The following is a 27,261-nucleotide window of genomic DNA, read 5'->3' on the forward strand; positions in this document are numbered from 1 at the left end:
CCTTCCTGACCCCAAATATGTCAGTCAGCCTGATCCTGAGCAGAGGTCTGGTCCCCTTAGCCAGGAACTTCTGGCTTTGGTCCCAGCAGGAGCATTGGCACGCCCCAGTCAAAGTCCCCAGTTGTGGCTGTAGCCAACACCCAATGCCACTAAGGAAGGCTTAAAAACACCCTGACGTAGCAGAAAGGGAGGAGGGACAAACAGCAAGCCCAGAACCAGGGGAAATACCCACAGTAAAACATAGGCATAGCTACACCTAGATCATCCCCCACCAGTGGCTGTCCAACATCTTGAACACCTTCAGTGATGGCGAATCCACAGCTTCCCTAGGCAGTATATTTCACTATCTCACTGTCCTAATGGTGATGAAGTTTTTTCCGGCTAGCCAATCTATACTAACTTGGCTGCAACTTCAGGCCATTGGTTCACAACCTTCTCTCTGGAGCAAGAGAGGAGACATACTTTTCCTCTTTATGGCAGCCCTTCAGGTACTTGAAGACTGCTGTTATGTCCCAATCTTATGGCTCCAGGATGGTGCCTCCTTTATTTTCCATGTTTAGTTTGGAGCATGGGCTACTTTGGAGTCAAAGCAGCTCTTTTGACTGCTGTTGGTTTGTGTTTGCGGTAAGATTTCCCCCTGCCTTTGTGAACCAGGATCTCTGTGAAACCCAGCATCACAGACCTTCAGCTTTACAATCTCCAGGGTTCTCAGGTCATCTTCAGTGGCTCTGACAGGATTGGGGAGGCATGGAGAGCAAAAGGGGGACACTGTTGGCCAGCCTTTCAGTGTTGGGAAAGGATGGCATTCTCTTGTATGGGTAAGTGACTGCGGTGGATTGGGACAACTGATGGGTATAAATCCCCAGTCGGTATTTGGAAAACCTACACACACACACTCGCATATTAACATGTCTGAACATCAGTGCCTTTGAGATCCTACAAGAGGCTGGTCTCAAGCTGCAACAAGGGAAGTTTTGGTTAGATATTTAGGAAGAACTTTCTCAGCAGAAGGGTAGTAAAGCAGGGGAACAGGTTCCCCAGAAAGGTGGTGGGATCTCCCTCAGAGGTTTATAAGACAAAGCCTTGGCTGCGAGGAAGTAGTGGGGGCTGGTCCTGCTTGGAACAGGGGCTTGGACTAGATGCCCTCCTTGGCCTCTTGTGGGCTAACATCAAGTGGGGGCATCCAAATCCCAAGACCTCCAGGCTTGGGCCTGCATGTAGGATGCCTGCCAGTGGATTTGGGAGTACCTGAAGTGCCAGGGTGAGAACTTGAGACGGAGGATGCTGGCTGGTTGCGGCACCATACGCAGCATTTAGAACGACCAGTGCGGTAGCAACGAAGTTTGGTGCCCGGGGTGAAACCCGCAGCAGCAGCTCGCCCTTGCCCCGTGCACATATCTGGGGGGCACATGCCCCCACAATGCTTGCCTGGGAATGCACGCAGCAGCAGGAGCTGCCATTCCCCCATCCCTGTGCCCCCCTAAATGAGCTGCTCGTGGCTCCATCCTATGCCCTGTTGGCATCATGGGCGACTGGTGCCTGCTGAGTCGGGGCGGGGGGGCACTGCCCCCCCGACCAGTCATTGACCGGGGGGCGGGAGGGGTTGAAATACTTTCACAAAAAGAAAAAAAAGATGCCCTCCTGAGGTCCCTTCTTCCAGCCCTCCTTGTCCAGGATTCTCAGAAACGCTGATGTTTTTCCCCTGCGGGGGGGGGGGGTGGTGACCGCTTCGAGCCCCCCACGTGGGAGTGCGACGGGGACGAGCCCGACTCTGCCGCCCCCCGCACCGCGCCGCAGCCGGGGGTGGGGGGGCGGGGCAGGAGCCGTGACGCACGTGGGGCGGCTGCGCGAGGCGGAAGCGCCGGGAGAGCCGGGCGAGCGGGGCCGCTTTAAGAGCAAAGCAGCGCAGCGGAGGGAGCTGCCCTAGGTGCGCTGCGCTGGTAAGGTTTACAGCTTTCTCTTGCCTTCCCTCTCTCTCTATCCACTCTCCCTCCAGCCAGTCATACTTAAAGGCTTCTAGCAGGGAGCAGAGAGAGAGAAGCCGGCTGGATTTTTGCAGGTGATTTTTTTTTTCCCTCCCCTGGCTGTTGCTGCTGCTTGTTATCTTTTCCTGCTTGTTATCTTTTTCCTTTTGTTTTGCTTTGCTCCAGTCTAAACATTAGCGAGAGCACAAAGCACCCGCTCTCCTCCTGGCTGCCCACTTCTGTGTGTGCGTGTGCCCACATGCAGTGAGTCCATATATGTGTGCATGCGTGTGGCTGGGCATGGGTCCACATGCAGTGAGTCCATATAGATATATATGTGCATGTATGTGTGCGTGCGTACAGTTGGGCATGTGTGCCCATATGCAGTGAGTCCATATATGTGTGCATGTGCATGGTTGGGCATGAGTGCCCACATGCAGTGAATCCACAAGTATGTATGTATGTGTGCATGCGTATGGTTGGGCATGGGTCCCCACATGCAGTGAGTCTGTGTGTGTGCGTGTGTGTGCGTGCGTGCGTGCACGCGCACGGTTGGGCTTAAACAGAGGCCAAGTCTGTCCCAGCTGCCCTGAAGATCTGAAGCCCGGGACTGTCTCTGACACTCCCAGGTTCCTGCTACATTACAAGTTGCCGTCTGCTGATGGCAGTTGATAATTGGTAGCCACAGTCTGCGGTCTGAGCCGCAGGATTTTGTCTAGCACTTGGGCTGGGCCCGGCTGATATGTGTGAGAGAGAGAGAAAGAAAGAGAGAGACAGAAAACAAGCTGGCGGTAACTGTGAAACTCTGAGAATGCTGCCTGGCTACCAGGAACCTGAGGCCAGCTGGTGATGCGGTGGGTGCCTGGGGGGGGTTCGCAGAGAGGCTTGAATCCAGAGGACACGATTATGTCCAGTGAACAGCTTAACAGTACATCGGTGAAGGATGCTCAGTTAAAAGACCTGTTGTTGGAAAGAGGTACTCCTGTTTTGCTTCTTTTTTTGTGTGTTATATTTGCATGAGGCAGATTGCTGGAAGTTTGCTCCCTGGAGTTCTGATCAGAGAGGGGGAGAGGCAAGTTGCAATAGAGCTGCTCTGATCCACAGACCTGCATAAAGACAAAAGAGTTTAATATATGCACGTAGCTATTTGTAAAACTTAAGAAAATTGTCCAGACGTTTCCACCTATGTGAATGCAGGTGGATTACACATTCTGTCCTCTGTCCTTGTTCTTCTGTGAAGCTGTTTGCTCTGCAGAAGTCCCTTTTTAAGGAATCAGGACTTGTGGTAGAGGCAGTATCTTTTATTAGACCAACTAGATTTTTGCAAAAAAAAAATAAAAAAATTAATTTCTGTATACTTGTGAGGTTGAAAAGCAAAACTGGAAAAATTGTGTGACCGAGCCTTTCCCTCAGCGGGGTATAGATGCGCGTGTAGGTATATGCACAGAATTTTCCCCATTCAAATCTGTGGAAAAAAACCATAACAAAATAAATACTTGTGGGTGGTTGTGGGCAGAGCAGAGATGCCTTTCACATACATCTGTTCACTTGACTGTGGAACTGAATGCACCAGGGAAAATTGTGACTCAGTGTGTGCAAGCTTACAGCAGAAATTGTGTGAATTTACTTAAGTTTTGTCAATAAAGATAGGCATCTTCTATTGTCGTTCTCATCTCTGGTACTCTAATAACTACTTGGAGAGGCTGGGGATGGGAGGTGGTACAAGAATGGGAAGAGAACATGCTTTTAAAGGTCCAGTGGAGATATTTGTTCTTTTCTGTCTTTATTTTTGCATTTTGGAAACCTGAATTTTGAAAGAGTCTGCATGTGCATGCTCTAATAGGTTACCCTCTGTTTTTATCACTGGAGCATATTCTGATAATATATTTTCAAATTATTTTTCCATTGAGAGAGATCTCAAATACTCCCAATTCCCAAAACATTTATTCACAGAGAGGAGGTACTGCCCCTTCATAGAAATGCTGGGCCCTTGATAAATTTAGATGACTGCCCTTGGCAGATATAGAAGTAACATGTCATTCCAGTGCTCTCTGCATTCTAGGAAAGCCTAAATCAACATTACTTGTTTTGCATGTTGCCCTTTAGCAACAGCCTCTCAATTGCCACAGTAATAAAATATTATGTGGACAGAAAAGGGAAAAAAAAAGCTGTATGCATAGAGGCATCTAAATGTTGGGCACTCATATTCTGTACAGCAGAAACCATCATCTTTGTCAAGTGTGTGACTTGCACTTGTGACACATGGAAATTTATTTGACTTTGAATTTGCCCTAAAACTCTGACTTTTTCCAAAGTAATTCCAGTGTCCCTTAGTTTTTCAGTGTTTAAGTGCTGACATCGTTAGCTAGTAATGACCTGAGGGGAAAACTGACACGTTGACGGTTTTATATAGGATTCATAGCAAAAACAGTGGGAGGGTATAAACTACTGAATAATGAAAGCATTTGTAGGTGTCAGTAGTCTTGGTAATGAGTGGACTGTGCCGAACAGAAAATAAAAAGTTACATAAAGGCGTAGTTGCTTTGCTAAAACAGACTTTGATCCCTCCTAGGTTTTGAATAATTTCAGTTTCACCAGCCGTGATTAGCAAAGGAATTAAATAATTTGACTTGTTTCTGTGCCCTTGTTCACTGATAACTTCTGACAAGTAATCTTGTAGCACTGGCAGAGGACTGGTATTACTATGGCCCAGTCTGTTGGCATTACATCACGGTTCCTAAAGTTTTATTCAGGAGAGACTTCAGACTTTTGCAATCTAGAAGATTTGTTTTCACTTCTAGTACAGGACGCTTGGAAGAATGAGTGGCCAGAGCTTCTTTAGCTCAACTTAAAAATCTCCTTGATGTATGGTTGTTTTTAACCTGCAGTGATTGAAGATGTCTAACAAAAAAAAAAAAAAAAGAAGATAAAAAGTCTTATTTTCTGGAAGTGTCTTTACTTTGTGGTGTTTAACTTTGGTGACTTTTCTTATCCCTTTGGCTAAGATGTTTGAAGCTGGGAACCTGTTTTAAATATGTTGTATCCATATTTAAAAGTACCCATTGCTTTTTTTTCCTATTTTACTTGAACAGCAGCCAAAGATGTGCTTCCTTAGACTAGACATTACCTCTCAAGACTAGAGCGTGCTTTGTGAACTGCAGTTTCCATAGAAATGTCAGCAAAGTGTATAATTCCTAAGGGGAAATTCTTCCCTCAGGTATTATGCTGCTGTAGTAAAACCAGTGGAGTTGCATGGTGAGACTGAGCTAACATTTGGTTCAAAACCATCAGGCTTTTTAAGTTTGCTTTGTACATAAGAACCCTTCTTGATACGTGTGTGTGCCTGGTTTCATTTTTAGCAGCTTTGGAATATGCATTAATTTGGGATAAGCCTTTTAGATGTAAGGGAATCCTACAAAAAAGGTTTAAACCAGGTAATGGTCTGTCTTACTCTAATTATAGAGGTATAAACAATATCATTATTTTCGTTATTTGCATATTTTCCTGCCAGGCCATGTCTATGCTAGGGAATAAAAATTCCTTTGTTCCTAATTTGAATAAACTTAAATTCAGGTGGATGTAATCCTAGTGAAGATAAATCAGGCCATGGTTAACAATGTGAATTAAAGACAAGATTTCCCCAAGGCCCCCCTGTCTTTCTGCTAGGAATGTCCTCTCACCAGCAGGTTTTTATCATGATTGAGCTGCAAGAAATAAAAGTCCTGACTCCTCTGTCTTTGACATCAGCTCTAAAACTATTGGAGCCCTGAGGGTTGCAGAGGGTTAATACATTCCTTTTAAAAAAAACTTATTAATAAATTAAACTTGTCAAAAAACGCACATAACACGTAAAGATACATCCAGTCCCCTAAAATATATATACAGATATTTATCTTCCATCAGCAGTGCTCCCTTAACCCAAGTCAGTGTCTGCAATGTCCTTTTTCTCTTCAATCCTTGACAGTTTGTTTTAGTTGATGATAAACTTTTGTGTTTTATCATTTCCATATAATAAACTCCCTCTTTTTCCTCAGTAGTCTGCATAATAGAAATCTTACTATCTTCTCATCTCTGCTTTTAAATTTGAAATTTATTCCCAACTTGTTCTTTAGTATTACCTCTCAGATCTTCCACTTTCCTTCAGCATTCAAAAAAGTTTCTTAAGAATCTCCTGCCTCCAAACCAGAAAGTGTTTTTAGCAAGTTCCAGGATTTTTCACCAAATTTCTAAGTAAGCATCTGTTTTCCCTCTCCTGTTCCCAAAACTTTTGAAACCATTCAGTGATTTTTGGGGGCATCAGTTCTCTTCCAGCCTTTGTAGTTATAATCCTTGCAGCCATTGGAAGATGGGTGATCAATTCTTCCTGACTTTTGTATGTTGCAGAGTTTTTGGGAAGGTTCAGCAAGAACACTAAGGGGTTATATGATAGCTGGCATCCTGATATTTCCCTAACCATATCGCCAGCCTTCTTGCAGAACCGGTTGTTTCTAGGACACATCCACCACATGTGGTAGAATCCTTCCAATGGACTGCACTTCCTCCAACATTTCCTCATTTCTATACTATAGATACAGTATGCTTAATTTTAGGTGGAATGAGTTACCATCAATACAGGATTTTAAAGTAATTTTATTTTATTGTCATGCCGATGGATATGTGAGGACCATTGTACTATATTCTTTGATACTAATTACTGATTCCAGTATCATTAGTCCACCTTATTATAAACAATGCTTTCTTTGTCTATATGGCTATTTAAAATTGTTTTGTACAACACAGACAATAGGCCTGTGTATTTCATAGGTGTGAGCAATATTTTCTCAAATTCTGTCAAATTTCTACTGAGGTTTACTTTTCTTGGGGAATGCGGTATAAAGTGGCTCACCTGTAGGTATTGGAAAGATGGGATTTTAATATCACCTGGCATAGGTTGTGTTTCTTTAAATGATCTAAATATATACTTTTTGAATAATTTTCCCAAACTTATGATACTAATTTGTTCCCAGTTATTAAAGCTGCATAATAATAATATTGAATTTAATCCTAATAATTTATGTATAGGTGCTAAAGGTGATGGATATGAGCTTAATTTCTTGTATGTGTTATCCTAGGTTTTCAATGTTGTTCTAAAAAAGGGATGATGTATAAGTAAAATATGACTTTGAAGATTTCTTTAGCCATGGTAATATATTAAGTTTGATAGCTGGACAATGTTTGTCCCATCTTTACCAGGAGCTTCTTGTGAATTGGTGTTATTGAGTACACTAAATTTCTAAGTTGGCTGGCTTAATATTTAATGTTTGGAAGCATCTATCCCCTGCTTTTTCTGAGGACTTTGCAGGACTTTTTTTTTTTTTTTAAATCAAGGTTTCTTATTTCCCCAATAAATTATATATCATAGTCTGCCACTCCTCTAAAATGTGTTGGCACTATAATAGGTAGATTTTGAATTAGAAAATTAATTTGCGCTAGACTAGTCCATTTTTTGACTGTTGCAGTTCCTAACCATGAAATTTCAATTTTTTTTTAAACCAAAATTTGTCTATTTTGATGCTTTCAATCAAAGAAGTGTAATTGGAGCTGTACAACTCCTGTAGTTTTTTAGTATTCAGTCCTCAGTATTTTAATGAAATAGTTACCCACTTGTATTTATAGTTGTAGCTTATCTCTTTGCGTGTATGTGGTCCTACATCAATGTCTAGGAGATCTTACGTTTTACAGTTAATTTTAAAACCTGAAACTTTGCCATATTTTATTATAGTTCAGACTGCATTAATTAGTTTTGTAGTGAAAATCATAATAACATCATCAGCATACAATCCTGTAGATTCAGGTTATTTCTGACTGACTGGGCAAATGGCTCCATTACAAAAAGGAGGGGTGATAATGGGCATCCTTAAGATGTACCTCTTTAAAAAGGATTTTTTTTTCCTTATAAGTGTCATTATTCTTATGGCTGCACAAGGATTAGAGTATAGAGCTGGTATCCAGTTTCAAAATATTGGTCCTAGTCCAAAAGCATTTAAAGTTTGTAAAAACTGCCACTGGACTCATTCTAAAGTTTTTTTTCAGTATCCAGTGATAAAAACAGGTGGCATTCCTGCATGAAAAATCAGATCTAATACTCTCTGCTTTCTGTCACTCAACTGCCTATTTCTTATGGACCTCATTTTGTCTATATTTATATATTTGGGCAGTTGTTTTTTTTTTAAATCTATTTGCTATAACTGATGCAAAATCTTTGTGTCTTGGCTCACTAAAGATATAAGTCTGTATGAGGCACAAGTAGATAGATCCTTAACCTGTTTTGGGGACTACTGCAATATGAGGTATTTCTCTTTTCAGTGGAGTTGTGCTGTCCAAAGGACCATTCCTGCTTCTTCCCCATGTGAGCACTGAGACCAACATAAAATCTGTTGACACTTGATTTGCAACTCCCCAGGAGCCCAGACTTTGAATTGATTGATAGCCAAGTGTGCTTTCTTCATTGTTACTTGGATGTGCATTTCTTGGTGCTTTAATTCATACTAACATGGACATCAATAAATGTCTTGAATCAGTTTTGTGTTTGTTTGTTTGTTTGTTTTCTTTGAGACACTGACTGTTTGCAGAGTATTATTTCTGAAGAAGAATGTCCTATGTGGAGGCTGATAGCTTTTCTCCCTTTCCTTGTTTCAGCTGAACTGGAGTTCGTTCAGATAATCATTATAATTGTGGTGATAACTGTTATGGTAGTAGTGATCATCTGCTTGTTGAACCATTACAAACTCTCGACACGCTCCTTCATCAATCGACAGAGCCAAAGCAGGAGGCAGGAAGAAACTTTGCAGCCGGTGAGTGTAAGCCCCTTCATACCATTTTCCTCCTCCTGATACACACTGGTCTATTTCAGGGCCTAAAAATGTGTCATGACGTTCTGATTATAAGCAGCCATGCAGAAAACTTTTGGCATCAGTTTTAATGTTCTCTGTAGGGCAATTTGCGTTTGCTGTTTTCTGTATTGGTGAACACCCCCCTCCCCAACCCCAATGCAGTTTTAAAATTTCACCGCACCGTTATTTTTAGTCCTTCCCCTGTTTTATGTAACGGCTTTTTCACACTTTGCCTTCTGTCTGGGGGTGTCAGGATGTGAAACCCTGATGCTGCTATTGCAGTTTTAAATGAAGAAGTGGAGATGCAGACCACTTAATATGTGAGGAGTGGAAGAAGATGCTGCTGTAGCTTCCTCTATTGTTTATAATAGCACCATGGAGTTTTGTTTTGATTTGATTCCTTTTAAGATTTTTAGTTTAAAAAATTGCCTTATAGAAGGCATTCCAACATGGAAAATTTGATGTTTTCTCTTTATAGCTAAAACAGGTACAACAGAAGAACTATCAGGACTACAACATCACTGAGAGTTCTGAGGTACTGCAGTTTGGTCCCCAGTATTGCCACAGAGTGGAGTCTGGCAACTGCCTTCATTGGGCCAAAACTCCTGTTGACTTCAAAGGGGACAGAATTCTGTGCCAAGACTTGACCATAGTGTAGCCCCAGGCCCATAGTGTGTGCCTTCTTTGCAAGCACTGCTGGGCTAGGGACAGAAATTACACACAAACTGGTAAAAGTGATCGGAAACTTGTTCAAATCTGTAACAGCATAACTTCAGTGTACATAAACAGCTTTTAAAATGGCCAAAACCAGTTTAATATAAACCTGAATGGATGTAATATCAGACTTGATTGATTTAGGTTAAATTGGTTTATTGAACTTTTGTCCCAGTTTCCCTCCAGATTCAGGCTGTCTGCTCCAGCTGAGCAGGGATGCATGCTCTAGCGCCCCCTGGCTTCTGGCCTGGGCCACTGCAGGCATGTGGCTGCATTTTCAGAATAAAAAATGAGCGTGTATTCCCTTGGTGTTACCAGTTTAATTTACGTGGCTTAGAGTAACCTGTGATGATTGAATTGATTTAAGCCTTGGGCTTTTTGGCTAAGTACAGACAGTTAAAAAGCCTGAGACTGAATCGATATTGTCTTTCCAGGTTAGTTTAAACTGCAAAGATTAAATTGAGAAACAACTGGACAGACATTTACCATTGATTCAGGAAATGTAGCCACATGTCTGTAGCAGCTCAGGCCACAAGCCAGGGGGTGCTAGAGCACAGCTCTCTAGCACTTCCTCTTCCCCAGAGTCTCTCGGATTTTCAGTCCAGCATCACAGAAACAAGACTCTGCAGGGTTGCTCATCACTTCCTCTTCCTGCTTCCAGGTGCCTCTGGGAATTGTAGTCCACAGTTTCAGCCAGCAGTAATTTTTAGTAAGTTTTTAATAGGGCAGCTTCGTACTTGCAGGTGGAGGTGGAATAGGGAGGGGATTAAACCTGGCCCCAGACCCCAGCCAGGGTTTGCTGGGAGTGGGGGTGGGGAGGGGCAGTCCCTGCCTCCCCTTACCCCCCCCCCCACCCTTCTCTGCTGGAGAATACAGCACCCCAGCCCAGGGCTGGAAAGCCTGTTGGGATTCTGGGGGACTCTGAACTTGAACCAGGAAGGGGTCTGGGACAGAAGTTTCATAAACTGGTTTGACCCAAATCAGTTAAGTCTGATACAGGCAGCAAGGTTCTTCAGGTAGAGGTGATAACTTTTATTAGACCAACTGAGTAGTTGGGGGGGAAAAAAATTCTTAGCAAGCTCAGTTGCCCTTCGCCAGGCATAGCAAGTCTCCGTGAGTCTGATACTACATTCAACCAGGTTTATCTTAAACCAATTAAAGCTGTTTGGAAACTGGTTTATGTGCACTGAGCTTCTGTTCCGTTACAGGGTTAAACCAATTTCTGATCAGGTAAGCCGGTTTATGTGTAACTTCTGTCCCTAGCTTTTGACTCTCTTTAATTAGCCCTGCTGAGGAGAATAGAGCTTGTGCTCTGAGCCCTGTCAGTTCTCTGATCTTTTAGCTGAGCAGACTAGTAGAATGGTAGCCAGGATACAGAGAGGGAGTGGGGAGGAGTGAATCTGGGAAATCCCCATGGCGTTCTCATAGACGTACAGATTCGGAGGGACAATAAATGTGTCTTCAGAAGCCATAGCTTTTTTGATAGAGAGATCTAAATTTAAAGGAAGTGGCTGAAACTACTGCATTATTTTGCATGCCATTAAACACACATCAGATGCATATGACTTTGTGACGCCTACTGCACTGGGCTAGACTGAGCAGCATCAGAAGCCTATGTTATCTCCACATTGTTTCCCTGAAGCACCCAAGAATGTGTGCTTCTGGTGTATTTCTTTTATGATCTAAAGGCCATATTTGTAGGTGACTCGACTACTTACAGAACTAAAAGGATACTAGTTAGGATTTGATACAGTGCTCATCTCACTCCCAATCTGTAACTGTCCCTACAGTGCTAGTGACTCACTATGCCAAGTTGTGTAGTAATTTTGCATTTGTATATTAATAAGGACTAAGATTTAAACCTATCAGACTAGCAACACAAATCATTAACTCAATGCTTTATGAGTTGGCTTCACTCATGTTGTCATTCAAAAAATGTGCAAAGACGCTTGTATAAAGCCCCTTTTCATTTTGTGCAGAAGACATCTGGTTTTCATGCGATTTTTCTTGTACCATATATGTTAAGCGGCAGAATGCTATAGGCATCTCAAGATATATTCCCTGCCAGCACACTGCTAGTCACATTGCAGTATCACATTGCAAGTTCGTCTGGAGAGACAGTGTAAAAGGAGGCAGACCTAGTGTTCCCAAAGCTCTCTTTTCCAAAACACCTGCTTTTTGGTCAGTGGTGTACTGACAGGGCGCAGCGGGCCATACTCCCAGGTGCTGGCCTGGTGGGGGGCACTGGCTGAGCTTGGTCCCCAGCAGCACTTCTGGTTTCACCACCGGCATTTCTGGGTTCAGTGATCGGCTGCCAGTGGATCACCCCTGAGCTCGGCGATTGTTTGTGGGGTGGTGGAGTGCAAATGCAAGTATTGGCCCCCGGGCACTGGAGACCCACGGTATGCTACGGGTACCATCTGGGGGAAATTCATGCTTTGCTCTAACATCTAAGAAGAGCTGTCAGAGGAGATATATTCTTAATAAGAGAGTTTATGCTGTAAACTGTTATTTGTCATTCTAGTAACTCTGGAATATTGAGTTCTAATTGGGTTAAAATTAAACTAGAGCTCTGAAAACTTAACATACTTCTTGCTTCCAGGAAAAATGTTTAGATTAATTTGAATATTTCTTTGAAATGGACATGGAAATTTAAGGATTGCAATTCTATTTGAAACTGTTTTGCTAAAACCAGCCCATTAGATAACTAGAAGAGAAAAAGAAAAAAGAACATCTTTTTAAATAAGAAGTGCTGTCAAATTCATGAAGTAATCTATTTCAGTGTTTTCCTTATAGAGTAGTTGGTATCTCCTGTTGTTTGAGTGGGCTGTTCTCATGGAAACCATGGAGCGAAAAATACCTTTTTCTAAACAAGGAAACATGTCTTGGCAGTGTGGACCCAGGAGCAGTTTAGAATCCAAAACTACTTTCAACTTATTTTGAAAATACTGACTACATTTCAGATGGATTAGCATCCTTTTAAATGGTGGTCTGTGGTCCCATGCAGCCCATGAGGAGTTAACATTTGGCCCTCTGGCTCTCACCCAGCAGCTGCTCCCACTGATCACCAGGGCTGCAATAACAGCTGTAGTCTCCAGGCTCCCTTCTCTCTTCTCCAGCTGCTGCTTCATGCCTTTGCTCTAGGGGGTCTGGCAGTGTAGGAGCTGAGGGTGAGTTTGGGGCTGCACCTGGAGAGGCATGGGGGAAATTGGGGCTGTGCAAGGTTGGGAGATCATGCCCATGTGGTGCAGCAGTGGTGGGGCACAACTACAGGTGCACACTGCAGCAGGGAGAGATCTGGTTGCATGCCCATGCAGTGCAGATGTGGGGGTGGGAGCACAGTGCAGCAGTGGGTAGGTAGGGGGAGGTTCACATGGTGTACCTGATGTGGCCTGCATCACATGTGACCCCTTGGAAGCTTATAAGTTGGAGAGCCCAGCTTTTAAATAAAGATAATGAAGGTCCAGGGTACGTATCTTGAAAAGCAACAGTTGGTGGTTGTTAAAAGAAACCGGGTACAGAATTTGGTTCTACTGTAATGGTGTCTAAGTCCTTTGGGTTAGTGAAATGTCTCCCACTGACTTGAATAGACTCTGGATCAGACACAAACCTGGTCCTGTAAGATACTAGCAATGTGTCTGGCTTTACTTTGTCTATGAAACTAGAAATAATTTTCAGTAGAAATAGATTATGTTAAAAATAATAAATGTTCCCTTGCAGTGTTAACAATCCATACAAGAAAGTGTTGCATTGGTGCCTGAGAATCAGAAAGTAAAACAAACTGATGTGTGAATCAAAACTGAAAATGACTAGTATAGTTTCATTGTCCAATGGTGCAGATACCAGCATGTTCATGCCAGTGTAATTTACACCACTTTTACACACTGATGTTAATTACCCTGGGAGCTGGAGCAGGACAGTGCCTAAAAGCAACACCTTGTTGCTTGATGGCAGGGAACAGGAAACAGCTTGAGCAAATGGCTACCCTGTCACAGTCAGTGAAATGGGCTAGAAATGCAGACACACATCGGGTATATCTAAACCAGTATAACTTAAAATAGCATATAATTATTATAGGTTTTTACAGGGCAACTTACACCAGTGTATAAACAAAATAAAAGTAGTAAAATGAAAATTAGAATTAAAAAAAAATTATCTGTTAAGATTTTTAACCTGGCAGCATCTTTCTGTGTTTTGCTGGCTTTGTTTTCTTTTTTAATTGGCACTGATAACTGCATTCTCTGTCATGAGAACAGCTGCTAAAGTGTGCAACTTCTGAAAACAGATTTTGAATGCGTTCTGTGTATAAATGCCCAAAGAAAATGCCCATTATTCTGACTTGAGCCTTTGCTCTGGTTGAAGCTGAAGTGGCTGAAAGGAATGACAGTTCAGCAGTTTTTTTAGAAATATATGCATGCAACTGTTGGTCCATTTTTCTGTTTCAGTTGACATTGGCCAATTTCTGCAGTTGGTTGCATCCTTCCAACTTCACTGATTGGGAGTATATAGCCCTGTGTTTTTCTTTGAAGTTTGTATGTTGAGCACCTGGGTAGTCTCTTTCATGTCTGTAATACTCAGCTTTGTTCTCTTTTCATAACCAGTCTTCTTCTGATTAATCATTCATCCTAATGACTGAACTATAGCTGGATCACACAGGTTTCTGGTACCACAAAGGCCAAATGCTCGAGTAGTTGATGTTTTATATGCTGACCTTTCCAGAAAACATTATGGCAATGAGTAGTTGAACGGTATTCCTCCCAAGGTATTGGCACTCTCAGGCATTCAAAAATCAGGAGCCAGACTGCAAAAATAATGAGATAAAAAATATGTCCAGGTTCTTTGCTTTGTTTTCTAGTTTCTGAGCCATCAGCTTGGTACACTTTATTCACATTGTCAAGATTTCCTTCACAACCATGAGGTCTAGAAGTTTTATTTTAAAATTAAAGACATGAAAGTTGAACTTTTAATATATTATTTTAATTCTAGCAGCCGGGACATTAAATTGCGATCAAATTCCATAAAACTTGCAGTAAAACCATGTGCTTTCACAATGGAGCCATGCCAACTTTTTAGTGGACAAAAAAAGAGAGCAGTCCTGGGAAATGGCAATTGCTCTCTCTCAAACATGCTGTGAGAACTCATGATGTCTCCCATGATTCTGTGTAAATGTTTTTTGTGCAACCATCAGAGCTCCCTTCTTTCTTTCTTTTTTTCCCTTTCTCCCATCTCTTATAGCCTTAACTTTTTACAGCTTTTCCTTCACTCTCCTTTATTTTGAATTACCTTGATTTACTGTGTTTAAGACTTCAGATCCATTAAGAGCACACACACAAGCTCAGAAAGAAAGGGCCACTTTCTGAGCACCAGCAAACATTGGAATTTGTTTCAGGCATAGATATGCTTAAGGCTCCACCTACACTAGGTAGCAAATTCTGCTGTTCACCAGCATAGACAAAAAGAACTGTTGTGTTTGTTTTTTTTGTTTTTTTTTAATATAGATGTTACTTAACCCTTCAACAGTAGTGAAAATATCTAAATCTTTACAGGGACTTCCATCTTGGCCCACCTGTGCTGTAGGATCCACCTAACTACCATGTTGTTAGTAGGTCCCTTGACATGACTGATCTTGTTATAGGGGAACCTACAACAGACCACTACAAGCCTTAATTATATGGACACTGGGATTAAGAACATATTTCATGTTTCCTCCTGGTAGTCAGTCCACTGCGGGATAAGCATTGTTTGACTTTTCAACCAGAGGCAAGCAAGGTGGATCGGGGCAGTGGAGGGGAAAGGCACTCTGTAATCTCTCCTGTGCTAGGGACAGGGTCTACCAGCAGTCCTGATGATTCTCTTGTCTGATGGCTTTAAAGGAACACAGGGCAGCACGTTAAGAGTGTTCTTTCTCTTAGACGCTTTTGGAGCCTAGTGTTGTGTTTTGTGTTAATTGACATGGCAGACACTGCAGTAGTTCTTAATAAAGCAGAAAGGTTCCATGGGAATGTAACGAGACAATGGAGCTGGGTGGTCACCGTACTTTCCTGTTTGAAGGGACAATAACTTAATATAAGCATTGCCCCTGATGGTTGACCTGTAGTGGAATAAGATGTTCTTTATGAAAACACTGTGAGAAAATAGACCTGGGTTTGAGGGGGGGGACCTTTAACAGATTTTTGACATTCCTATATTGATTTCTTTCCCTGTCTGTCTCTCTCTCTCTCTCTCTGCACCGCTGATCTAAAATGGGCATTGCAAGAGCACTGAGCAGTTTCACTGCCCTAGGCATTCTCCTGGCAGCAATAATCCTTTGCTGAGCACCATAGGAGGCATGCATCCTGCAAGACGCTTGCAACCAATTGGCCCCAGCATCTCCCTGCTTCCAAATGCCATGGGAGGCATAGCTGCTAGAGCCAGTCAGCTTTCATTAGGACAGACAATGATAATGTCTGTCTGGTACACTGAGATTCACAACCTCTTTACTGGAACTGTAAGTGCTGTGGTCTTCCTGAGTAGAGCTGGAACAGCCATTCCAGGATAAAAGTGACAAACCGCAATCATAGTGTGGGGGGAACAACCCAAAGGAGAGAAAATGAACGTGAAAGCTCCAGGATTTCATGCTTTGGCTGATCATCTTTAAGTTGTATTGCCTTTTTCTCGCATTAACATTATGAGTTCTACTCGCTGGTAGCCCAGCATTACTGAACTCTCTTTCCATTATTTTAATGCAAGAAATAAAAGACGCTTACTGGGAATAAATACCCAGGCACAAACAAGTTAGACTAACTGTTTCCATGGGCTAACAACGTATTCCTTTCTTATTGCCATCCTTGTTAACCCTCCTGCATAGGGCCACACTTCTAGTTTGCAGAACCCCAGGCTGTCAGGAAGGGATTGGATACGCATTGCTTTCTCCCTCTGGCTAATGTGGGATTTCAGGGGGGTTGTGTGCCTTCTGCTGAAGATGTACAGCAGAAGAGGACTGCAGCTTGAATTGGAGTTGTAATTAACTTGTGGAACTCATTGCCACAAGATGTTGCAGAAGCTGACAATTTAACTCAGAAGATTAGACAAAGGTATACTAAGTAGGTCCATCAGTGGGAATTAAATACGACTAGGGCTGCAGACTCCAACTTAGAACTCCCAAGATGTATGGTAGAAGCTTTAAAGGAGGAGAGGCAAGAGAGAGATAATTCTGGATTGGCCCTGCTGAAATACTTTCCTCCTTAGCATCTGACACGTGCCACTGAGAGACAGAAAGTTGGGCTAGATGGACCTGAGTTCTGACCAGCACGGCCTCTCTTGAGTCCTTTTAACTTGCATGAATTGCCTTTCTTAGTCATCCATGAGGGGAGAGGAATTTGGGTTTCATGTGCCTTCTCCTCCAGTCCCTCTGTCAAGAAGAGGGCACAGGCTGCCAGAGATGGTCAGTTGTGCTAAATTGCTTGGTGGTATTTTGACATGAATAAATATAAAGCTGTAGTATTTGTGTGAAAAGGTCAGGTTATGTGTTCACTTAGTGGAGTGCTCTGGCTGTTAGTGCTAGAAGTCTGCTACAATAATGGTGGCATAGTCCAGGAGATACGAGTATAGGACTAGGTGCCAGGAGTCACTCACTCACAGTGTGACTTGGAGCAAGTCACTTATTCTCCAAAAGCAAAATGAGGCTAATGATGTTCACTTCCGTTGTGGGTTAAAGAGAAGATTAGTTAATACTCATATAGGAAGGCACAGCAGAGTTGAAAAGGTAAAGGCTTAAAGTCCTAGTCTTCTGTCTGGCAGCAATAATGACAAGTTATACACGTAGTTCTTTCCCTAATTAATTTTCCACTTGCAACTCTAGTTCCACTTCTGTTTAGCATTGCATATCCTTGTACAAAACACTGCCAGCCTCCCTGCCCTCACAAAAGGGAAAGAACAACTTTCATGCAATGCTTGTTTTTTATGTTGCAGTACATTCCCCAAAGTTTGGCTTTGCTTATGTTCTGAAGGGAAGATGTTGGTGCTTATTAAGGAATATGCTGGTCTGTAATTCCAAAGAAGAACTAGTTTTTGGAGAGGCAAGATCCAGTGTGTGTTGGCTTGTCATAAAAAGTCAGAAGACTCGGCTCTGATTCTGACCAATCACTGCCACCTAATGTTACAATTAAAAACTGCATGCCAAATATTTCACTGGCAATAAGTCAGTCTGGGTGAAATTGTAGTCTTGATTTCAGTAAGAAAGACATTATTTATCAGTGTTTCCTTTTGTCTGTATGTAGAACATGACTCTCTAATGTAAACAGGGTCTCTGTGTTTTGTTTTTTTTTAAATGTATCCTGTTAGTAACATTCATAGTTAGTAGGGTCGGAAGGGACCTGAGCAGATCATCAAGTCCAACCCCCTACCCTGGGCAGGAGAGAATACTGGGCTTATATGACCCCTGGTAAGTTTAAGCTCAAATGACCCCAGCTTGGTAATTTTCAACCTTCCTTTTAAAGACCGCTAAGGTAGGAGCCAGCACCACTTCCCTTGGAAGCTGGTTCCAGATCCTGGCCACCCTGACTGTGAAGTAGTGCCTCCTGAACCTACTGTCAATCAACTTGTGGCCGTTATTCCTTGTTAATCCGGGAGGTGCTCGGGGGAACAGGGTCTCGCCTATTCCTCTCTGGACTCCCTGGTAAGTTTATAGATGGCTACTAGATCCCCTCAAGCCTTCTCTTGTGGAGGCTGAACAGGTTCAGGTCCTGTAGCCTCTTCTTGTAGGGCCTGCTCTGCTGCCCCCTGATCATGTGAATGGCCCTCCTCTGGACCCTCTCAATGCTGGCCACATCCCTCCTGAAATGCGGTGCCCAGAACTGGATGCAGTACTCCAACTGTGGCCTGACCAGTGTCACATAGAGGGGGAGGGTCACCTCCTTGGACCTGCTTATGATGCATCTGTGAATACATGACAAGGTGCAGTTAGCCTTCCTGACTATGTCCCCACGTTGTCGGCCCATATTCATTTTAGAATCGATAATGACTCCAAGATTTCTTTCTGCCTCTGTACTTTCGAGAAGGGAGTTCCCCAGCCTGTAGGTATGCTGGTGGTTCTTTCTGCCCAGGTGCAGTACCCTGCACTTGTCAGTATTGAATCCCATCTTATTCACAGTCACCCACCCCTGTAACCTGTCCAGGGCCAGTTGTATCTTGTCCCTCCCTTCTAGCATGCCCACCTCGCCCCAAATCTTGGTGTCATCAGCGAATTTGAACAGGGTGCTTTTCACCCCCTTGTCCAAATCGCTAATAAAGAAATTGAACAGTATGGGCCCGAGGACCGAGCCCTGGGGAACTCCACCGCCCACATCCCTCCAGATCGAATATGACTCATCCGCCAGCACTCTCTGGGTCGGAAGGGACCTTGTAGATCTTCAAGTCCGACCCCCTGCCTGGGCAGGAGGGAAACTGGGCTCAAATGACCCCAGCCAGGTAGGCATCGAGCCGCTTCTTAAAGACCCCCCAGGGTAGGAGCCAGCACCACTTCCCTTGGAAGTTGGTTCCAGATCCTAGCTGCCCTAGCCAATTTGCGACCCATCTGACTGTGTAGGCATCAATGCCACAGTCGCCTAGCTTTTTAATGAGAACGGGGTGGGAGACAGTGTCAAAGGCTTTCCTGAAGTCCAAAAAGACTACATCCACCATGACACCTGCATCCAGTGATTTTTGTGACCTGATCGTAGAAGGCTATCAGGTTGGTCTGACAGGACCTGCCCCTAAAGAACCCATGCTGGTTGCCCTTGAGCATCATACCCCCTGCTGGTCCCTGCCAGATCTGCTCCTGGATAATTTTCTCAAAGAGCTTCCCCGGGACTGAAGTAAGACTAACGGGCCTATAGTTGCCTGGGTCCTCCCTCCTCCCATTTGAAAATGGGGACCACATTGGCCTTCTTCCAGTTTTCGGGCACCTGTCCAGAGCACCACGACTGCTTGTAAAGCTGTGCCAGGGGCCCTGCAATGACCCCTGCCAATTCCCTCATCACCCTGGGGTGGAGAGCATCTGGACCTGCTGATTTGAATGGGTCCAGCCCCTCCAGAAGTTCCCTAGCTTGGTCCTCCCTGACCCTTGGCCTGGTGGAGTCTCTTCTGAGTCCTTCGTGAATCCCGGTGGAGGAGATGTCCTGGAGAAAAATGGAGGCAAAGAATTGTTAAAAAGGTCTGCATTTTCATCTGGTGCAACCACCAGATTGCCAAGCGTATCCTGCAGGGGCCCCACGTTGCCTGGTGCCTTCTTTTTACTCCCTATGTATTTAAGAAAGAACTTTTTGTTGTCCTTGAACCTGGTTGCTAGCCCCAGTTCTGTCTCCACCTTAGCCTTCCTAACAGCTTCCCTACAGACTCGAGCGATGTAGGTATTATCCTCTTTGGTGATAGCCCCTCCCTTCCACTGGATGTACGCCTCCTTTTTGGCTTTCAGGCATTCCTGAATGCCTTTGGCGAGCCAAGGGGGCTTTTGAGCACTCTTGTCCCCTTTGACTTGCATTGCGAGTGTCAACCCTTGGGCTGCTTGGAGGATAGTCTCCTTAAGGAACGATCACTCATCTTGGAGACCTAGTTCCCCTACTCTCTGGGAGCGCAATGAATGCCTCTCCTACCAATCTCCTCAACTCGTTGAAGTCAGCCCTCCTGAAGTCAAGGGCTACTGCCTTGCTGCAGGCTCTTGACACCCTGCGTTGGATGGTGAATTCCAGTAGGCGATGATTGCTATCACCCAGGTGGTCGAGGACCTGGAGTCCCATCGCCACAGGCGATGACCTGGTCAGGACCCAGGTCCAACAGGGCATTCCCCCGGTAGGACTGTGCACCTCTTGGGTGAGGTGGAGGTCTTGCAAGGAACATAGGTGAGCAGTCAGACCTGGCTGACTGCTCCTCCCAGCAAACGTCTGGGTAGTTTAGATCACCCATGATGACCACATCCCTTGACTTAACTGCCTTCGCGACCTGTCCCAAGAATTCCCAGTCCGGCTCTTCCCCCTGGTTGGGTGGTCTGCAGTAGACCCCTACAGTTAAGTCCCTTTCCCCGTGACCCCCTCGTATTCTGACCCAGAGCATTTCAGTCTTCCCCTCTGACTCCATCCTGTTAGTTGAGGATGTGTGTTGCTCTTTGATGTAGAGTGCCACATCCCTGCTTTTCCTCCCTGTTCTGTCCTGCCTGTATAGTCTGTAGCCCCTAATGTTTACCGCCCAGTCATGGGTTGAATCCCAACAGGTTTCATTGAGTCCTGCTATGTCTGGGTTTGTACTAGCTATCCAGAAGGCAAGTTCCTCCTGCTTATTCACCATACTTTGAGCATTAATGTAAAGGCATTTAAGGCCTCCTATTGCCCCTCCCCCCCTCTGATTCCTAGGACCTGCAGGACCCTTGTCACTTACCTGGGTAACTAGATCTTGTGGTAATGTGGGATTTCCAGCCTAAGACCTCTTTGCTTGGGTTCCTTCTCCTGCTTTAAACTCCCACTTTAAATCTCTCACTCCCTATCCATTCTGCTGCCGCTTTCTTTGATTGATGGGCACGCTCTTATGACATGGACACACACAATACTTGGAATGATTTAAATAAAGTTTAAACTTGAAGTGGACAGACATACAAACATGTTAAACTGGTTTAAATTGGCCTGAAACAGTTAAAAGGTTTACCAAAATGAAGTTGTCTTGACCATGACCCCACCATCTCCGATGTCTTGTCTGCATAAGCCAGAGAAGGAGGACACATCGAATTCCATGATGGTACTGTCTCCAAAATTGTGGGACATGCCAGAAATTCCAGAGACCTAAAGATTGGTATTGGTGCCTGAGATGCCCAAGGATCCACGCCAGGGACTTGTAAGTTATGGAGAAGGGGCATTAGATAGGTTTGGGCGACTAGGGCTAATGTGGATCTAGCCCCGCTTTTGCGCCAAGGCCAAATGCAGAAGAGAGAGCGTTAATTCTGTAAGTGGCAAATATGTCTGCTGCTTGCAATCACGCAGTGTTTTGCTTACATGGGGGTGGATGTGTAGTGCCCTTTCTTAAAGTTACTTAGGGGATGGAGGGGAGAGTGTTAATTCATTTAGCGGCAGGAATTTGTGGTGCTGAGAGATGTACAGTGAATTCCTTAGTGGACTGTGGAGACCTCTGGGATTCTGCATAATCGTCCTTTGTGGGTGGCTGCATTAATTTGCCAAGTGGCAAGGATGCTGCTTGGTGATCACCAGTAGTCCATCTGCTACAAGGAGTTGGGATGAGAACTTTGACCAGGAACACCTTTTTTTTTTCCCCCCATTCCTGTTACCAGTTAATGCATCCGCTGGAAGGCGGGCATGTGCACTCAAAGTGCAGACACCAGCATGGATTGGAGGTGAGCAAATACGTGAACAGTGCAGCAGGCTGTGACTGTCAAGATAAAGCATGAGGGAGGCTTTGGTGGTGGCCATGGAATCGCGAGTATGGCTTGTGGATAAATGGCAGGACCAACAGCGGGAGGTGTATAGAAAAGCTGAAGAGTGAGAGGCAACAGTTCACTGGGACATCATGGCTAGCGCAAGAGAATTCCTTGACCTGGCTAGATGGTTCCAGCTGGATCTGGAGAATGGTGGAGGGCATGTTTAGATAGGAGCTCCTTAAATACATGGCTCCAGCCCCCATTTGTGAGTTGCCCCCACCCAGGACCACCCATGCGACATCAACTGTGCATGCCCCCCATCCTATCTCCTCATAGAGACCCCTATTTGTGATCAACCCCCCCACAGTGACATCCCCTGTGCCTGTGAGTGAGGGGCACCCCTACTCCATCAGACCAAGGAGAGCACCACTACACTTGGGGTGTGGGGGAGGGGAAGACAGAGGGGGCACTGAAGAGGAAGAAGAGCCTATGACGGGTGATGGGGTTTTTGTTGTTAGTGCTGTTACTTCTATAACACAAATAGGAAATCCTTCATTTTGTAGGAAATCGGGGAGTGGGCATTGTGTTCCTGCATTATTTCAGTTCTGCTTTGATTACTGACAATAAAATAAATGCCTTGGTGAAATTTAAAATTGAATTTTCGTCCACATCTGTGTGCTGTAATGGGAAGGGTTGTAGAGGCGTGGGTTGTGGGCAGGGAGGTAAGCCAAACCAAAGAAAACCAGGCTTGTTTCAGACACTTTGCACTAATGAAAGAGGGCACACCCACTGGACTGAGGGTGAGGGGTAGGGGGGAAGGGTGTTTGCCCAGAATGTGGGTATTGTGAAGTACGGCAGAAATTTGGGGTGGGGGGGGTGCTGCACAGCACCCATAATATTTCCTCTGAGCGCATGCAGCTTTTCCATGCTTCTCAGCCACCCCACCTAAGAGGGAGAGTTTGGCAGAGAGGGTTTTCAAGGATTCTTGACCTGTTTCTGGGATTTTATTATTGTGACCCAGAGAAGGACATAGCAGCCAAGCCAAGGCCGGGTGGTGGGGGACTGGCTCAGAATTTTGTTAATGTGGGGAGCAGTAATTGGGTGGGTGTTGCACAGCACACACAATATTTCCTCTGAGTGCATGCAGCTTCTCAGGGTTTAGGAGTTCAGCTGGTGATTGGCAGTGAAGGAGAAAAGCAAAATCAAAATCAGGCAGGCAGGCTTGACTAACTGGTAATTGCCACAGGCATAGAATCATAGAAGTAAGGTCGGAAGGGACCTTGTAGATCTTCAAGTCCGACCCCCTGCCTGGGCAGGAGGGAAACTGGGCTCAAATGACCCCAGCCAGGTAGGCATCGAGCCGCTTTTTAAAGACCCCCCAGGGTAGGAGCCAGCACCACTTCCCTTGGAAGTTGGTTCCAGATCCTAGCTGCCCTAACTGTGAAGTAGTTCCTACGGATGTCTAATCTGAACCTACTCTCCAACAACTTGTGGCCGTTATTCCTTGTTATCCCGGAGGGTGCTAGGGGAAACAAGGTCTCCCTGAAACCCTTCTGGTCCCCCCCAGTGAGTTTATAGATGGTCACAAGGTCCCCCCTCAGCCTTCTCTTGTGAAGGCTGAACAGGTTCAGGTCCCGTAGCCTCTTGTTGTAGGGTCTGCCCTACTGTCCCTGGATCATGCGGGTGGCCCTCCTCTGGACTCTCTCAACGTTGTCCACATCCCTCTTGAAGTGGGGTGCCCAGAACTGGACACAGTACTCCGGCTGCGGCCTGACCAGTGTCGCGTAGAGAGGGAGGATCACCTCCTTGGCCCTACTTGAGATGCATCTGTGGATGCACGATAGGGTCCGGTTAGCCCTGCTGACTATGACCTCGGTTTGTCAGCCCATGTTCATCTTGGAGTCAATAATGACTCCAAGATCCCTTTCTGCCTCCGTGCTCTCAAGAAGGGAGTTTCCCATAAGTGTGCTGCTGGTTACTGCTGCCCAAGTGCAGCACCCTAGATTCATAGATTTATAGATGTTAGGGTCGGAAGGGACCTCAATAGATCATCGAGTCCGACCCCCTGCATAGGCAGGAAAGAGTGCTGGGTCTAGATGACCCCAGCTAGATGCCTATCTAACCTCCTCTTGAAGACCCCCAGGGTAGGGGAGAGCACCACCTCCCTTGGGAGCCCGTTCCAGACCTTGGCCACTCGAACTGTGAAGAAGTTCTTCCTAATGTCCAATCTAAATCTGCTCTCTGCTAGCTTGTGGCCATTATTTCTTGTAACCCCTGGGGGCACCTTGGTGAATAAATCCTCACCAATTCCCTTCTGTGCCCCCGTGATGAACTTATAGGCAGCCACAAGGTCGCCTCTCAACCTTCTCTTGCGGAGGCTGAAAAGGTCCAGGTTCTCTAGTCTCTCCTCGTAGGGCTTGGTCTGCAAGCCCTTAACCATATGAGTAGCCCTTCTCTAGACCCTCTCCAGGTTATTCGCATCCCTCTTGAAGTGCGGCGCATTGCACGCAGTATTCCAACTGCGGTCTGACCACCGCCCGATAGAGGGGAAGTATCACCTCCTTGGTTCTGTTCGTCATGCATCTGCTGATGCACGATAAAGTGCCATTGGCTTTTCTGATGGCTTCGTCACACTGCCGACTCATGTTCATCTTAGAGTCCACTAGGACTCCAAGGTCCCTTTCCACTTCCGTGCCACCCAGCAGGTCATTCCCTAGGCTGTAGGTGTGCCGGACATTTTTCCTCCCTCGGTGCAGCACTTTGCATTTCTCCTTGTTGAACTGCATCCTGTTGTTTTCTGCCCACTTGTGCAACCTATCCAGGTCTGCCTGCAGCTGTTCCCTGCCCTCCAGCGTGTCCACTTCTCCCCATAGCTTTGTGTCATCTGCAAACTTGGACAGAGTACACTTCACTCCCTCGTCCAAGTCACTGATGAAGACATTAAAGAGTATCGGTCCCAGGACCGAGCCCTGCGGGACCCCACTGCCCACACCCTTCCAGGTTGAAACCGACCCATCCACCACGACTCTCTGGGTGCGACCCTCTAGCCAATTCGCCACCCACCAGACTGTGTAGTCATCCAAGTCACAGCCTCTTAACTTGTTCACCAGTATGGGGTGGGATACCGTATCGAAGGCCTTCCTGAAGTCTAAGTACACGACATCCACCCCTCCTCCTGTATCCAGGCATTTCGTAACCTGGTCATAAAAAGAGACCAGATTAGTCAGGCACGATTTGCCTGCTACGAACCCGTGCTGGTTTCCCCTCAGCATAATTTGTCCTGCTGGGGTCTCACAAATGTGAGCCTTGATAATTTTTTCAAATATTTTGCCGAGGATGGAGGTGAGACTGACTGGCCTATAGTTGCCCGGGTCCTCCTTCCTCCCCTTCTTGAAAATGGGGACCACGTTGGCCCTTTTCCAGTCCTCTGGGACTTGGCCCGTGCGCCACGAGCGTTCAAATATTCCCACCAGTGGCTCTGCTATGATGTTGGCCAGTGCCTTCAGCACCCTTGGATGGAGCTCATCCGGGCCTGCCGACTTAAAGGCATCCAGTTCTTCCAAATGACTCTGCACCATCTCAGGGTCTACGCATGGAAGTCTGGCGCCTTGCTGCTGCCTCTCTACAACCCCAGTGTGAGATTTGTCGTGCCCCTTGCTTAGGAACGCTGAGGCAAAGAACTCGTTGAGGAGTTTAGCCTTGTCCCCCCTGTCTGTCACCAATTGTTTCTGCCCATTTAGTAGGGGTCCTATTCCTCCCTGGGCCTTCCTTTTACTCCCTATATCTCTAAAAAACAATTTCTTGTTATCTTTTACTTGGGTTGCCATCCTCAGCTCCATGGTAGCTTTGGCCCGCCTAACTGCCTCCCTACAAGCACGAGCAGAGGAGGTATATTCATCTTTAGTGATCTCACCCTGTTTCCAGTTTTTATGTGCTCCCCTTTTGGCCCTTAGGCTGCCCTGGATTTCTCTGGTCAGCCATGGAAGCCTCCTGGCCCCTTTCCCTTTTTTGCCTCACTCGGGGATCGTCTTGCTTTGTGCCCAAAGGATCGTTTCCTTTATGCACAGCCACCCTTCTTGGGCTCCCATCCCATCAAAACTCCTACTCTGCAGTGCTTCCTTGACTAATTGCCTGAGTGCATTGAGATCAGCTTTCCTAAAGTCTAGCACTTTCACCCTACTAGTTACCTTACCCACTCGACGTCTTATGTTGAATTCTATTATTAGGTGATCACTGTCTCCCAAATGGCTACCGATCTGGAGGTCCCCTATCATGTCATCCCCTGTTGCCAATACCAGATCCAGTATGGCATTCCCCCTAGTGGGACCATGCACCTCCTGTGTCAGGTGGAGGTCCTGTACACAGGTTAGAAACCTGCGTGAGCGATGGGACCTTGCTGTCTGCGTTTCCCAGCAGATGTCCGGGTAGTTTAGGTCCCCCATGACTACCGCCTCTTTAGCTTTTATGGTCTCCGAGAGTTGCCTCAGGAGCCCTGCATCTATTTCTTCCCCTTGGTGTGGGGGTCTGTAGCAGACCTCTACCACCAAATCCCTTTCTCCTTGCCCCCCATGTAGCCTAACCCACAATCCTTCTACTTCCTCATCCTTTGATTGCTTCTTGATGAGGGTTGATGTGTATTGCTCATTGACATAGAGCGCAACCCCTCCCCCTTTTTTCCCCACCCTGTCCTTTCTGTACAATCTGTAACCCTCAATATGTACCACCCAGTCGTGGGACGAATCCCACCAGGTTTCCGTTAGCCCTACTAAGTCATAGGTGTTTTGTGCAAGCAGGAGCGCTAGTTCATCCTGCTTGTTCCCCATGCTCCTTGCATTAGTATATAGGCACTTGAGCCCTGCGACTGGTGCCTTTGCTGCCCCCCTGCTCCGAGTCCCAAGGGGCCCCTTATTTCTTACCTTCTCGTTGCTTACCTGTGCTGCAGTGCTGGCTGCCCCATGGCTTGAAGGTTCCCAATGTTCTCCTTCTTCAGGCTGTGCTGGCCTTGTGGGTGCCACATGGTTTGGTGGTCCACAGCTTCCCCCGCCCTCATCTTCCCCTCCCCCTGACGAGCCTAGCTTAAAGCCCGCTGAAGGAGATCTGCCAACCTAGGAGGAGATCCGCCAACCTGCACTTGTCCGTGTTGAAACGCATCCTGTTTTTGTTAGCCCACCCTTGCAACCTATCCAGGTCTTTCTGCAGTCTTTCTCTCCTTACTAGCGTGCCCACCTCACCCCAAATCTTGGTATCATCAGCAAATTTGAACAGGTTGCTTTTCACCTCATCATCCAAATCGCTGATAAAGAAATTGAACAGTGTGGACCCAAAGACCAAGCCC

General features: G+C 45.6%; 1 protein-coding gene across 8 annotated transcripts in view; it reads left to right on the forward strand.

Annotated features, from left to right (window-relative positions):
• LDLRAD4 (low density lipoprotein receptor class A domain containing 4) overlaps nt 1-27,261 on the forward strand; it is a 479,210-nt gene that overhangs the window by 433,224 nt on the left and 18,725 nt on the right. For 4 of the 8 annotated variants that reach the window (XM_019490346.2, XM_019490348.2, XM_019490345.2 and 1 more), the window contains one exon: nt 8,643-8,797. In XM_019490346.2, coding sequence (XP_019345891.1) covers nt 8,643-8,797 — 155 coding nt within the window. The other 4 variants (XM_014606756.3, XM_019490350.2, XM_019490349.2 and 1 more) reach the window with 4 other exon arrangements.

This window comes from Alligator mississippiensis, chromosome 3, assembly GCF_030867095.1.
Source record: "Alligator mississippiensis isolate rAllMis1 chromosome 3, rAllMis1, whole genome shotgun sequence".
Lineage (NCBI taxonomy): Eukaryota > Metazoa > Chordata > Crocodylia > Alligatoridae > Alligator > Alligator mississippiensis.